Consider the following 16,134-nt stretch of genomic DNA (forward strand, 5'->3'; position numbering starts at 1 on the left):
CCCCTCAAAAGCCCTCTGGCCTGGAGCCTATCCCAAAGGCTCCACAGGGGTGTCACTTGAGGTGGTACCCCTCCAGGCTGCTGGTGTGCGATTCGCCCTCCCACGGTTCGGGGAGAGCGTCCGCCATTGCTGCTTCATAAACCGGAAGTCCATGTGGTATCTATATATGGTCACAATCCTGTAACTGAAAACGTGGGCTATTTAGGAGTCTGAAGAAAAGCTTAGAAATCTAACTGCACTAAATGTAAAACATGTTTAAGCCATTAGTGCCAGATTATAGCCTCCCATCTCCATTTTTCATGAGGAATATTTACCCTAAGTGGACATGAATAGAGGTCTTCATCTGAGTCATCTGTCTGTAATTTGGCATACCATCAATTACCCAGGGAAAACTGATCATACTGTGAGTCTTTGGTTGATATAATTAATGCACGTATATTCTTCTCTTGAGATTTTCTAGGCCATAAGGACGGCAAAAATATTTAAAACTGTTAATACTGAGGGGTGAGTGCAGCAACAGATTGGCCATTATGGCCACTGGGAGGCGTTCCAGTCACTGATGGACTTGGGACTGCATCTTCTGAGCCCCCCCCCCCTTGGGTCAGCTAGCCGGGGAGTGAGGAGATCCTTCAGGCTGAGCACAAGCTCACTGCCCAATCCAGGCAAATCATGTGGTGTCCACCACTTAGTATGGCTGAATCCTGTGGCAGTGGCTGTTGTCCTGGCCAGCGACCCATGTACTCAGCAGTGATACTACAGCTAAGCGAGGTGCCATGTGTTACTGGCCTACTTGGCCCTGCCCTCCCTCCATCAGTGGGTGTGTGGTGAGGAGGGAGCATGGCCATTTCCTGGGCTGTTTTGGCCTCCTAGTCCACCCCTGGATGAGAGAGATGGTAATGAATCAGCACTTTAATTACTAACATTAGAAAGTCACAAGAAGGGGGACCCGCGATACTCATGGGGGGAGAGAAGCTCCACGGGAGGAGAAGGAAGCAGCCGCAGGTGAGCCTTCTCCCCTGCCCCGCCCGTCCCTGGCACCCACTGCGAGGCCCGCGCACCTCCAAGCCTTCTCCCTCCTCCCCCTCTCCAGCACTGGTGGCGAGACCTGAATTCAGCCCGCCAAGCTTTCTCTCTCTCCCCTTCCCTAGTGGCGGCGAGGCCTGGCTGGCCTGCCAAACTTTCTCCCTCCCCCCCTTCCCCCCAGCAGTGGCGAAGCCTGAACTCGGCCTGCCAAACTTTCTCCCTCCAGACAAACCATAAAAAAACAGTCTGCACATTTCTCTTTATCTCCAAAGTGGTAGTGGTGGTAGCTGGGGTTTTCCTTTTTTGAAGTGAAAGCTAGGGATTCAGGGAGGGGACGTGGCACATTTCTGAGGGGGCAGTGTCCTCATGTCCCTCCCTGTATCAATTGTCTTGCAGTGCAGTCAGCTGAAAAACTGTGTAGACATACTGAGGAAACTTAACACTGTTTTGAAGAATTGCACATTTGCCACTTACAAACAATATATGATGGCACCTTTGTAGCCATAGAGCCCATGCTCATCAGCAATGGTTCTATATTTGAGCAGGATGGACTGTCTTCCTTTGCAGTAGCTTTTACCCTTTTTTAATTCCAGGATTAACCTGATATACATATTTGTGTTTTTATTTCCCTGCTAGATAAGATAACATTTGATATTTTTTTTTGTCAGTTGTGAATTGGTTAGTTGTTGGAAATACATAGTCGGGATGAAAGAGATTTTTAAAAAAACTCTAAAGGACGATACATGATAATTCAGGTTTCTGCAGGATAGCATGGGGGGCTGCGAATTTTGGGGACAGTGCTTTGGTTTTAATCTGGAACAGGAGTCATGTCTAGGGCATGTCTGTGAAGCCAACGTATCTGAAGAAACTTGAAACTCATTCTGAACAGGTCACCTGAGCAAAAAAAAAAAAATTCTGGAAATTGCTTTTAGGACACCATTTGAAAATGCACCTTCATGTATTAGAGGCCTGCATCCTAAACACTGGCTGATATTCAGATCAGCATGTGAAATTCTTACCTGTGTACGTATGAAGCAGCCTTCCAGCCCAGCACTGTCTTTGCTGACTGGCATCAGATCTGTAAGGTCTTGAACAGAGATCTTTGCTAGCTCTCATAGGGAAGATCATTTTAAGTGTATGCCTACAGTAAAGGAGACGGTTGCCGGTTGTAAAACATTATGCTTTCGTCAGAAGTCCCAGCCATAAATTAAATCCTAGGGGAGTAAACTTTAATTCCGGAGTATTCAAGAACTTTTCTGTGCATGCTGCTAATGAGAATTTTCATACACTCTCTCACAGATTGTGTCTCCTTCTTCAAGATGCTTATGGGATGTTCAGTGAGGTTCAGTTTCAGATCTTATCATCGTCTCTAGAACCGATTGAAGAATACAGCAAAAGGTGGGAAGGAAAGTACTGTGATGTATCTGGTATAAAAGTTCAGCACAGAGTCACCAGAGGAAGGTGAGAGTTAATACTTTAAGATTTTTTTTTTTGGCTTTTTCTAGATTATGGGTAGCTAACCTATACCTTCTGTCTTGCAAGTAGCATTGTCTGCACAGACTTGCGGCAATTAGGACCTGTATGCCTCCTGAGCCTCCTGCAGTGTGCTGCTGCCTGCTCCCTGGCTCAGTGGACTGGAGACTGAACTACACCAAGGCTCTGGGGTGGTGTAAGGGAGGGTTGCATATTCACCAGCACTCAGTATAGAGTGTCTAGTACTTTGGACTTGTTACGGCATTCTTGGCAAAAACCATTGGCCACCATAGATCTGGATCACTGAGCTCAGTGGAACTGGAGTACAGTTAAAACTTTGATTTAGTATATGATAATGTGATGAGTCAAAAGCATAGCTTAGAACCAGTATAAAAAGTTTGATTGGATCAATCGTAGTCCTCATAAAAATATGTAAAGATTTTTACTACCACTGCACCTTTAGGAAAGTAAGAAATGTGCCAAATAATTTGCCAGTTTTCCTTTGTTTCAGGTAAGGTTTGATGCCTCAAGTAAGATTTAGTAAAGATCCCACAGAATCCAAGAGTTGCTTATCTCAGTAAACAGGCTGCATTCTTTGCAAGCAGAAGGTCCCAGATTCAATTCCTGCCATCTCCACTGAAAGGGTCCCAGGAAGCAAGTAATGGAAGCAATTCCTCTGTGACATCCTGGGAACTGCTGCCAGTCAAATTAGATAATACTGAGCTAGATGGACCACTGGTCTGACTCAGAAAAGCTCAGTTTTTCTGTATGTATGGTCCAGTTTATGTTAGGCTTTCTCCGTGAACTTATATTCCTATGTAGTTGATGATACTGAGAAACTGAAAAGTGTGACCTAAGCTCATTTCTTTTTAGCTTTTCCTCTTAAGGAGGACATTCCATATCCCTAACTGGGTTTTTAAAAATGTTCTTCCCTGTATAGTTCCACGATTCTGTTTTGACTTTGGGACTGACAAGTCATTACATCATGAGCTCAATTAATAGTACATGGAAGCGTGTCTTTGCTTCCTGGCATCCTTTCATGCTGTTGCTCTTACTCATATATGACTGAGTTTCACTACCATAACCTGAATTCTTTGCAATAGATTAAGACAGGGTGACCTATAGAGAATTATGATAAAACTAGGGAAAAGTGGAAATGCACAGAATTCTATTGTGTAAAATTTGCCAAGTACACTATTTTCCATGTGTGACACTCTAAGTAGGAAAAGAATTTAGGAATGCTACTCTGATCCCTGGCCGTTTTAAGTAAGGAAAAAAAATCTCTACAAATGCTGTACCAATAGAAGCTATCATTATGTTACAATTAGCTTACGAGTTTGAAGAATACGTTGACAGAAGTAAAAGTAAAACCCAACTTTAATTTGACTTGTGATCCTTCTTCCAGAGTTTGTGTTTAGTATGACAGATATCACTAAAGAGTTGAAAACACTTAGGCAGTATGATCACAATGGTGATGTCTTTCTAACATAATATCCATTCCAGATCCATTGCAGTCCGTGGAAGTAAAATTCCTGACCCCCACACTGATCACATCAGTTTATTATCTGTATATGGAGCTGTCAAAATTCCCACTAAACTACTTTTATCAAGAGGAGATGATTCCTGACTCTTATTGTGTTTCCTTGCAGCTGTTTGACCATGACTGGTCTTCCATCTCTCTTCTGCTCCCTTTGCAACATGACATCTTCATCTTTCCTGTTCCCTACAAGACTACTACACTTTCACTTTGAGCTCTGTTTGGGTTCCTTTATTAGTTTTCAGGCCTTCACCTACCTCTGTGCTCTGGTTTCCAAATTTAGTTTTGTACTCTTAAGAACATAGGAAGAGCCCTGCTGGATCAGACCAGTGGTCCATCTAGTGCAGCATCCTGTCTCACACAGTGGCCAACCAGTTCCAGTGGACAGCCAACAACAGGGCATAGAGGCCGAGGCCTTCCCCAATGTTGCCTTCTGGTTCTGGGATTCAGAGGCTTAGCATTCCCTCAGTCACCATGGCTAGTAGCCACTGATAGACTTATCCTCCATGAATCTATCTTGTCTCCCATTAGTCCTATATTTCTGACACTTCCTCTTAAGTCAGTGCTTCAAGCTGAATGTGTCAAAGGTGAAGTTCCTTATTCCGCCCTCATTTTCTGACACTATCGAAAGTACTTTTTCATAGCCACATAACCAACTTTCCCTTTCATTGTCATCCTCCAGCTGTAAGCACCTTTAAGAACTGCTGTTTCATCTTAGTATATTATAACCTCCCACCCAATACTCTGCTCTTACTTTTGAATGGTTTTGCAGCCTGCTCAGCTTTCCCTGACTCATTAATTTAGAATGTCCCTGTTAAAATGTTTTCTGTCACTGTATTAGTATTCCCCTGTCCTTTCATCTCTTCAGTGGTGTTCTGTTGTTTTCTACATCCCCACTTGTGCCACGGAAGCTGGCTGGGTGATCTGATGCCAGTCACATGCTCTCAGCCTAATCTACCTCACAGGGTGGTTGTGTGGATAAAATGGAGGAGAGGAGAATGATATAAGCTGCTTTGGGGTCCCCACTGTGGAGAAAGGCAGGGAATAAATGAATCAAATAAACAAATCTGTTTCAGACTTTGTTCTTTTATTCAGTACTCTCCATGTCTCTGCCATTGCCTGTGATCCTATTATTGTCTCATTGAAACAAAATGGTCTCTGCCTTCCTGAGGCTTCTCTAGTAATGTCTATAAAGAAGAAGAAGAGAAGAGATTCATGCTACCCGAAGGTGTCTCAGAGCGGCTTACAAAATCCTTTCCCTTCCCCTCCCCACAACAGACACCCTGTGAGGTAGGTGGGGCTGAGAGAACTCTGACAGAAACTGCTCTTTTTCAAGGACAGCTCTTATCAGAACTACGGCTTGCCCAAGGTCATCCAGCCAGGTGCAAGTGGAGGAGTGGGGAATCAAACCCGGTTCTCCCAGATTAGAGTCTGCGCACTTTAACCCCTACACCAAACTGTCTATAAAGAGGAGAATGAGTAGTGTGGTTCCTTTCCAAGTCACCTAGGCCCTTCTCTTGGATTGGCAAGGGAAGGAACCACATCATTGATCTGATCCGCATGGTTCCTTCAGACAGACATTACTAGAGAGGCATCAGATCCAGCCACGAGGCTGCAGTAACTATTTTGCAGTGGTAACATATGATTTGGCCCTTACCCCTTAGCTTTCTCCACTCAATACCAGCATGTCGATCTCTGTTTTAGTCTTCTGTATCCCAGTGTCCATTACTTCTCTTTCAAGATTCAGATTCTGATATGACACATGTAGAAAGATAACCAAGTTCTGCTAATCAGACAAGGATATTTCCCGCTACACAGAACTATTTGGTAGCATTTTGTTACCTTTCATAAATGAATATAGTGAGACAGATGATTTAGGTGTTGTAGGTTGAAACCATACTGCTGTGTGTAGCAAGGTACAAAATCACTCTGGAACTAGGACAAGTTCAATACCATTCGTGGCCACCTTGAGCCATGGGGAAGGTTGTGATACAAATATTTCAATAAACAAAATATATGTTAATTATTGTTCATTAGGGCCTAGGCACTAATGGTGATAAGTATGTATTTTTAACAACTGCTGCTGATGGATCAGTGCCTTTGAATAAGATCAAATAAACAACAATAAAATTAATATAGTATAATATGTAATTAAAACCTATGTAGTACAGCTTAATAAATTAGTTTAATGCTTAAGAATCAATGTTCCTTCTTTTGCTACTGGCAGAAAGTGAGGTTTAATAAGGATAACTAAAATTTAGAATTCAACAAGAAACTATTAAATTAATTTCCTTTCATAATCCTGGGTGGTTTCATTGGATTTTAAATCCTTTTAAATAAAACATCTTAAACTGTAAAGCTAGATTTTATGCTTCATGTATTTTGCTTCTGTGTGTTTGATTTTCCTAGAAAGCCGGGGCTTTTTAGCCTAATAGACAGCTTGTGGCCTCCAGTGTTGCCTCTAAAAGTTCCTGGTCATAGTCAAGAGAATGCCATGGTAAGATAGTATTTTTATAAACAAAACAACCCCCTCCCCATTAAGCATTTGTATTTTATAAGGTAAGAGCATCTGTTATGTGCCTTCTTGTTCCCTCTTGAAGGTTCTGCTGCATATCTTGGTTTTGCTTAATACAACTCCAAGAACAGGCCTTTTCAGTGTGGTAACCATCATGGTCTATTGCAGTAAAAACAAAGAGCCTTGTGGAATCGTAAAGAGCTTTTTTGAAATTCTAATCCATCATTTATGTCAGGAGTTCCTAATGTGCTGCCTGTGGGCACCATGGCACCCACCAACATCTTTGCCGGCACCTTCCAAGGGTTCTGATGGCCTGTTGGAGATCTGATTGACTGTACAGATTTTTTAAAATGTTGCTTTGTCAGGAGCTGCTACCACAGCACAAGGACCATTTTGTAGCTCGCTCTGCCTCCCTTGGGAGCCATTTTTGGGCAGCCATTTGGCAGCTGCATCCACCACCCTGGATCAAAATTCCAAAGGTGCCCAGTGGCTCAAAAAGGCTAGGGACCCCTATCCTAAACGGAGAGGCACTGAAATACAAACATTTTACCTGATTTGTCAATTCTCTGTTCTTCCTTATGGACAAAGGACAATTTCCTCACTAAAATCGGACTTCCCTCCCACCTTCCTGGCCACTGCCAGAATCCTCATCCATTAAGTCTTCTTCTATGAAAGGGGAGTCCCCAGACACATAGTCTTTCCTTCTTCTTTTTTTGGCCCCCCCGTAGGGGATTTTTAAAATTTGCATTTCTATAAACTACAAACTATAAAAACTACAACGAAATCAGGGTAGGGAACTACATACTATAGGAAAAAGTAAAGAAAACCCTCTAAAAACCCAAGAGATGGTGATCTTACATACTGCTTAAAGTTATAAGCTTATAACACTTAATTGCTTAAAATTAATTGAATGTGATCATCAAATACTCAGTCAAAGCTAACAATATGATTTTAAACACCTCTACTTCTGACTTCTTACAATATAAGACTTATATCAATATATTTTAAACGCTTTGACACATAGTCTTTCCTGAGCAGCAGAGGGCCCCAAATGTGTTGTCCTTATTGGAATGAGAACATATTTTCTAGATACAATACCATGCTAGTTTATCTGTGAAATGCATGGGACACTAATGATGTCAGTCACTGTAGATCAGGGGTCCCCAACCTTTTTTTGGACACAGCCACAAAATGGCTTCCACAAAATAGCTGCAGCAGAAGCCAGAGCCAGTCACAAAGTGGCTGCAGCAGCTTCCCTTCAGTCCACACAGTGAAGTTCCTTGTTCTGTGATAGCAGCTTCTGCCAAAGCAATATCTTTAAAAAGCTGCATAACCAATCAGATCTCCAGTGGCCAACAGAAATGTTGCTGGGCAAAAGTCCCACCTGGCCCCACCCACTTTCTAAAGGCACTTGGTGGGCACCAGGAAAGGTGTCAGGACAGTCAGGGGGGTGGCCACAGCACCCACGAGCACGATGTTGGGGACCCTTGTGATACGCTATGCCAGTTGTTTAATTACTGCGACTGTGAACCAGTGATATCATACTTTTTGTTGGCAGTAACATGTATTCATCTCCATATTTTTATTAGCACAAATGTGTCTGCCTAGTACACATTATTTTGCATTTAAATTAACATTTTTAAGCTGATGTAATTGTTACTTCTTGGAAGGCTCCATGATGGATCAGAAACCAGCCTATCTGCTAGAAACATTTGAAAGGAATCCAGTTTTGGTTTGACATTATGTTTGAAAATGGGAGGGAGAAAAATTAATAGCTGAACAGCTGTTTCCATTAATCTTAATTCTGGTATGATTTTTAGGCACTTTCAAGCAACAACTCCCTAAATGAATTATATAACTTTCATGGCAATGAAAAAGATGGCTAATACTGAAAGCTCTAGCACTTGTAAAGGCGCTGGATATTATCTTTTAAATAAAAGATTTGGTCTCTTTGTAACAGAGAATCAGTCACATTGCTTCATGTTCCCATTATGCTTGTTCCCTATTATGCTCTTGCTGCCCGAGATTAAATTTGGCAGCATGTGTGTTTTTCAGTGATGCGGCTTCATCTGTTTATTGTCAAATTCACCCACGTGCTAAAATTCTCAAATGTCAGAGAAATCATCTTAAGGCATAAAAATAATGGAATCCGTTTCCACAGTGGCTGCCCTGTCAAAAACAGCTTTTAGGAACTGTTGATTGTGCTTAGGTATGTTTTCTTGTGACACAGATTCCTGGGTGTATCCACAGAGCAAAGTACAAATAAAATATTATTCCTGGTCTTGCCAATAGGGTCAGTCTTTCAATATCTGGAGAGGATTCTGCTACTACAAAATGGTGTGTCTGTGTGTTGCGGCGGTTATCCATATGTTGCTTCTGCCAGCCTCTACTAGGATTCTTACTGGAGAGAAAATTGCTGGACTTTAAATCTGCATACTTTCTTTCCTGCAGTCTCCCAAAGAGGACTTAATTTCCTAGGATCAGGGGAGATCCCGTGTTCAGTATCCTTCTGGTTCCTGCATTCACCTCTCCTCAGACAGGATGGGGGCACGGCACCCAAGTCCTGCTGTCAGTCTTCTAGGAGAGACTTCTGAGGGGCTGTGTAACACACAAGCACGCCCTCATTCTCTTTAAAATTAGTTTCTCTAAACACGCTCCTTCCAAGTTGATGAAGAAATCGCCACTGAACACTAGAAAGTAAATAAGTATAATGTAGAGCATTCACTTTTTATAACTACACATGTTTTGATTGCCTTGTTTTAAACAGACTGCAGTGAACCTGCCCCCTCCTAGTTTCTGCTACGTTCTTGCTGCTCATCCTGACCACGTCGATGCTACTGGAGGAGAGCAAGTTTCAGATTTGTATTCTCCTCCAGCTGTGTACACTCTCAAGGAAATTCTTCAGGTAATTTTTTTACAAGCTTTACATGTGAAATTTATTGGTAGATTAACAGGTCTGCAACAAAATATTTAGCTCACTTTTTAATTGTGTTTCAGATGTGTGACTTAAATAAGTGTTGCAGCTTTTGGGCACATGTTATGCATCGAAGACTGAAGGTAACCTTCCTTTTGTTTTCTTAACTGTCTTAGCAAACCATCAGAAGATCATATGAAAACATGGTCAATACATTAAGTCTCACTTCTCCCTGGCCCTTTTCATATATTATTTGGAAGTTCTGTCTGGTTTGGTGGCAGGAAACAGTTTTTCTTCAGAAGTGTCCAGGAACAACAGATCTTGAAATTCCTTCCTGTAGCAGACTGACTACATTGGGGGTCCCCAGCCTGATGCCCATGGACAACATGGCGCCCTCCACCACCTTTTGTGGCCCTCTCCAAGTATTTTTAGGAAGTGGGTGGGCTGGGTGGGACTCCTGCCCAGCAGAACTTCTGATTGGCCATTGGAGATTGGATTGGCCATGCAGATAAAAATAATGTTGTTTCAGTGGCATTTGCCACCACAGTATTGGTTTTATTCTCTCTCTCACTCCTCATTCCCAGTGTTCTTTTTTTAAATTACTCCTCTTGTCCCCACACTTGGCCTTCCTCTGTGTGTGTTTGTGTGTATGCACGTGCGTGTGTGGCTGTCTTCTTTGGTGGCTATTTTGTGGTTGCGCCCACCACCCTGTGTTAGAGTTCTAGAGATGCCCACTGGATCAAAAGGGTTGGGGGGCCCTGGATTACATGATCCATTTCCTGCACTACCATTTCTCTCTCGCACAAAAAAGTGTAAATGGTGATTGAGTCTGAATATTTGCTATATTTAGAAAAAGCAACAGTTTGCCAATATCATTCAAGAAAATCCTCTCTATATATAGACTCTGTTAAGATGAGTGGTACCTCATATGTGCCGTTTCTCCTGGATGCAGGGTGGGTATACAGGAGAAGGAAAGGGGGAATGATTCGATCTACCACAGCAGTTAAGTTTTAGCTGAATGTATATTTATGCAGTAATAACATATACATGAAAATGGGAACGTGACTACAGAAATACTTAGAGATGGTGTTTCCATCCCCACGGGTAAAAGGAGAAAGTAGGAATTGCATATTCAAGACTTTTAAACATGGTGAGATGATTTGACATGTAAATTACCCTTAAGAACTCTGAGTTAGACCTAATAAGACCCCCCACACACACACCGTTTCCCTCAACCTCAAAGACCCTTCACCCCACTTGCTATTTGCCCTGCTGAGGAAAATGTGTACATTTTCCCTAACATGACAAGTAACAGTTGTTATGTATCAGTTTTTAAAAAGCATTCAGATTACCAATTCATGGACCTCCAAGTGTCTTAACTAGTCTTGTGGAACCTTCAAGATTAATAGATTTATTTTGACATAAACTTTCTTGGAGAAGAAAATATCTGATAAATTGAGTTTTAGTTCCCAAAGTTTATGATATAATATATCTGTCAGTCTTTAAAGAGCCACAAGACACTCTTTATTTTGAACCAGTCCTAGAATAGCAAGGCTCTGAATAGTTCCTGAATGAATCAGCTTTGTAGATTAATGGAGTAATCCAACAAGAGTTAAAATGTTCTAAGAGCTTGCCATGAGTGGAACTTCAAGAAAATGCTTGGATTCTTTGCATTGTGCTTTGAGATGGGTTTTTTTTAGAGTTGATGTTTTGGTGTGACTTGAGCCACTTTCATAGTTGGGGTTGGGTGGGTTTGATCTCAGGCTGATAGCTCGTATATCTTCTGTGAAAGGATGTATTCTTGGTCTTTTGCTGATATGTTTAGAAGACTTTGGAAACATTTGCCATTAGCTATGGGTTACATTTTGACCCTGGTTGTTGTACTAAGGCTACCAGATTCCCACCAGAGGTGGGGGAAACCCCGCTTTTGTGGGGTGCTTCCCCATCACCAGCCAGCTGGCCAATGGGGGGATATCCCACCCCCAACTGGCCTGAAAGGTGATGTGATGACATCGCCCAGAAGTGATGTCATCACATCGCTGAGGTCACACTGCAGTGCTCTAATTTTGCGGTAAAACTCTATGATAAAGTTGCCTGCAAGCCATAGAGTTTCACCTAAAAACTAGATCATCACCCCCTAACTTCAGTGATGTGATGACATCACTTCCAGGTGACGTCATTGCACCATGCATGTGAAGCGCATGTGGCAGAAGATCCAGGAACAGACCCGGGATTCCCCCCCCCCACCAGCTGCCAGGTAGGATCTGGCAACCCTAAGTTGTATCCAGGCAGCTCTCCACTTTCCACTTTACCTTTGACAATTAATTCACCGTAATAGATTATATCATTCCATTATATCAACACGCTTAATACTAACATTTTTAACTGTCGTATTTTATCCCACCCTTCCACAGAGGAACAAATATGGACTTGTTTCGTTCTCTCAGTTATCCACCCAGCAACAACCCTGTGAAATAGGTTGAGAGAGACTGGCTGAAAGTCACACAGTAAGCTTCATGGCAGAGTGGGAAATTGAACCCACGTCTTTTTAGCTCTAGTGTGACATTCTAACCACTACACCAGTGTTTACTCACTTGTCAAGAGCCCCCCCCTCCTTTTTACAATACAGCACTAGCACTGTTCATAGAACACTAAGGTAACAGCCAAGTTATGTGCTCAGGCAATTAAAGTGCAAAGCAAACAATAGATCTGTTTTTTAGGAGTTTTCCTCTCTTGTTTTGAGCTTATGCTTTTTTAGATTTAATATGCAATATTTTATTATTTTTATTCTTTAAATGTGACAATTGGTATATTTTAGCTTTGTAATGTGATACCTTGTATATTTGAACAATGTCATACTTTTTAGCTATTATACCTAAATAGGTTTTTATTCTGTTCTCTTTCTGAATATGGTTGCTGACCATAAGAAAACCTAACTGAACTGAACAGAAAGTAAAAAATAATAAAAAGAAAGTGCCATACCGTTGGGAGAGCTTCCTGAGGTATTAGTTTGGACAGTTTAAAACATGTTTTGTGAATTACTGCAGTTACAGAAAGACTGGTGGATTAGAGAGAGACTTTGGCTATGATATGAGATGGGACATTTGTTCCCTCAGACCTACCCTAGCACATGCAAAGATGACATATTTGGAAAGGAAAGTGGCAGTATGACGCATTTGAAAGAAGACTAGCTGCCCTGTTACCTTCAGTGGACTAAGACTGTACTCTAAAGTTCCTGTCTAAAAAATGACATTACAGAAATATCATATGGCTGTGAGTTTGCCAGTACTTCACTTTGGTCTTCTGTCTGGCCACCTAAGTGTAAACTGACTTCATTTCTCATCCTTCTTCAGCAATCCTCCTACATGCCCTAAAACTTTCCCTTCAATTTAACATTTTAGATATCCTTAATGTTCAATACATTTCTGAGATCTGTCCCACCAATCAACTATTTTACTACATTTCCAACAAAATGTATTTAACTTATCTGAATGTATTTAGTCTGCTTCTATTCCAAAGGCTTAGATTGGATAGCGTTATATTACAATCAAATTAACGTCCAGTTAACCAATGTATAAAATCAGAGTCCAGCATTTTGAATTTAACTTTGCAGGGTTCTGGTAAGTAGCTAGAAATGGCCTGCTTTCTCCAGAGATTTACAAACTCAAGCTGAGCTCACTGTCTGTCTCTCTCTTTTTCTTAAGGCAATCAATCATGCACCTCTTAACACCATTATCTATTGTTAAAAGGCCTGCTGTACAGATTGGATTAGTCTTTTTATAATTGGATACTTCCTCTTTTGTATTTACTTACTTGATGGTAACAAAATAATTGTATTTAGCTTTTAAAAAACCTTTGATAGTCGAATGAGCAAGGCAGTTCACATCCCACAGTAATCGCTGCTTGCTCTTTTGTGCTCTCACACATTCCCTGTGCATTCTGATTAGAAGTGCCTCCCACGGGAGAAATTCCACATCAGGAGACAAACAAGCCAGGAACGTTTTGTTTTCTAAAAATTATTTGGAAGGGTTCTGTCTTGAGTGTGATTCTTATCTTCTGCCCATGTCTTCACTTCAGACCAAGGGATTGTTGTGTGTACTTCTTTAAGTACTTCCGGTTGCAACTAGGTATTTTCAGGTCAATATCTCATTCCTGAAAGAACAGGTATCAAGCTATGAGTTGTACTTAGTAAGTAGCAGCTTCTCTTTTTTTGGTTCACTGATATTCTCCCCCAACACACACGCGCTATTTATGTTAATAAGTGATGCTGAGGGAAGAGAATTCAAAGGATGGAATACAGAAGAATATAGGAACATATAAGCATTTGTCGCCCTTAAATCCCAGAAATTCAGTGTCATTTGGTGGTTCTTCAAGATGTTCCATTGTGTATATCAGAGGCTTCTTTCGGGATCAGCAACGTTCAGACACTGGCAGTATTTGCCAATGGCCTGCTGGTAACCAGGAAGGGAACAGCAAGCAGTTGTATGTGGTTTTATAGACTGCAGAGATGCCTCCTGGCAATCTGCAGGGTTAAGATATTTTACAGCTATTTTTTTTTTTTAAAGCCCTACGTAATTCAACATTTAAAACTTCATAAATGATTTAAAAAATTGAACTACAAATCAACAGAATCACATTTTTGTAGTAGTCAGAATACAAATCACTTACCTTTTCCAGCCATTCCAGACAAAATGTCATGGCTAGAATTTGTTTACTGCTTCAGCCCTTTCCAATAGGATTTGTGTCCTTCATACAAATCTGGTGCATCATAAAATATGGAGAAGAAGAACTTGATTCGGTTTAGATTTCTTTTGCAGACTTATTTATTCAGAACTGAGGAGCAGTGCCTAAACTTGAACCAAGAGGAAAGGCAGAGTATAAATACTTTAATGAATAAATAAAATTCTAAGCAATTTTGTACATATGTGTATGTAGGTATGTGTGCTAAAATCACTAGGGTTGCTCCGTGTGGCCGTTTGAGTAGGAACTTTTCAGTTCTTTCTCGTTGTGAAGAGGAAAATGGAAATACAGCATTTTTATTATTACTATTCATAATAAGTATTATGGTACAAGAGGAAAATGAGGAAATATATTCCATCTGGACTTGGGGCAGCTGTACACACATAACTCAATCCTGCTGCTGTTTGTCTGTTCTGGCCTTTCTGTTCAGAACAAATTGACACACATACAGGAAGATAATAGTTTTAAAATGACTTGTGCTTATGACTTATTATTGTTGACTTTGTTTTTAATTTGGCTGATTGTCCTGCTGGTCAGAATCTAAAATCTGGTATTTAAAAGCTCTGCGATTCCTCCTGTGTGACTTTTTAAAAAATAAAACCCGGCCTTTCAGTGAGCTTTTGAAATTTTGCAGCAATAGAATATTTGTTTGGAGTAGTAACTATAAATCTTCAAATGGAGACAACAGCAAGTTTGGATTTAATACTTGCCATATTTTAGGTTTTAAAAATTGCTCATATTTTCCAAGCGCTGTGTTTTGAGGCTATTGCTATAAATCAGTAGATAGAATTTGTATTGTTAGGGTTTCATTCAAATGTCATCATTTTCATTTTAAAAAATCAAATATATAAAAATGATTTTTAATGCTTTGTGGAGGTGGGGGGGGTGAGGAAGTGCTAAGCCCCCAAAAGAAAATAAAACAGATGTTCTGATACTAGTCAAGTGTATTGATTCAAGGCTACATTTGGTTATTGTGATAAACTTGTTTGTTCATGATGGGCATGCATCTGGCTTGCTTTTGTTTTTGCATGCTTTCCTCCATTTTCTGCTTGCTTGTGAAGTGCAACTGAATGCTTCCTTGCTTTGGACACATTCAAATGAACTCCAGTTTGCCATAATGTTGAAGTGCAGGTGCCTGGGTAAACTGGGGTTTGTTTCCTTCCCACAAATTGTGGTTCTAAACTATGACGCAATCCTGGGTTAGGGGGGAAGAAACAAAAGTCTAGGTTGCCCAGGCAACTGGACACAGATGTCTCAGCTAATAGCAGTTTACTGAAAGCAGAAGAGTTCAGTCCCCCTTGCACCGGGGAAGGGAGGGCATGAGCCCAGCAGCAAGCCAGGTTAATGCCTGCCCACCACAATCCACCTTCTGGCTTCTGATTGTCTCAAGCCATTGGCTTTTGGTAATTAATACCCATAGTGTTGTCATATTACTGAATGACAACAAAACATGGGAGGCAATGGGGACAAACTTAAAATTTGTAAAACCTCCAGATAACTAAGAAACTAGGATCAAATTTTATTCCAGATTTACTACTATCTTACTGCTTAGATTAATATTGGTAATACATATATTATTTCTCCCAGGTTTTGTTAATAATAATTATATGAAACATCTCAATAATGAGTCTGAACTCTCTTCCAGTGCTGAGTATAACACTAAGGATGGGCATTCTTACTATGAGGTCATTTATTTTGATATCCTTTACTTTTAGCTGAATGTTTTTTTTCTTCCTATCCTAAACAAGCAGGATATTTATGTTGTTTGGGTAGATGACTTTGTTTCACCCATTACCTTCTGTGAATCATCTGTTTTCTATGCATCCTTGAAAAATGTTGACGTTAGTCCAAGAGGAAAACTTCCAGGCTTGTACATATAGTAGTTTCTACCAAGTGAGTGGAGTACATTACACAGCCTAATAATGATGCCAC

General features: G+C 40.9%; 1 protein-coding gene across 1 annotated transcript in view; it reads left to right on the forward strand.

Annotated features, from left to right (window-relative positions):
• Positions 1–16,134, forward strand: part of SPIDR (scaffolding protein involved in DNA repair) — a 179,968-nt gene that overhangs the window by 146,188 nt on the left and 17,646 nt on the right. Inside the window, exons 7-10 of the mRNA XM_015425441.1 lie at positions 2,323–2,484; positions 6,443–6,530; positions 9,316–9,453; positions 9,546–9,605. Of these exons, the coding sequence (XP_015280927.1) occupies positions 2,323–2,484; positions 6,443–6,530; positions 9,316–9,453; positions 9,546–9,605 (448 nt within the window). The remainder of the gene's footprint in view (positions 1–2,322; positions 2,485–6,442; positions 6,531–9,315; positions 9,454–9,545; positions 9,606–16,134) is intronic.

Source organism: Gekko japonicus, unplaced genomic scaffold (assembly GCF_001447785.1).
Source record: "Gekko japonicus isolate JY-2015 unplaced genomic scaffold, Gekko_japonicus_V1.1 scaffold337, whole genome shotgun sequence".
NCBI lineage: Eukaryota > Metazoa > Chordata > Lepidosauria > Squamata > Gekkonidae > Gekko > Gekko japonicus.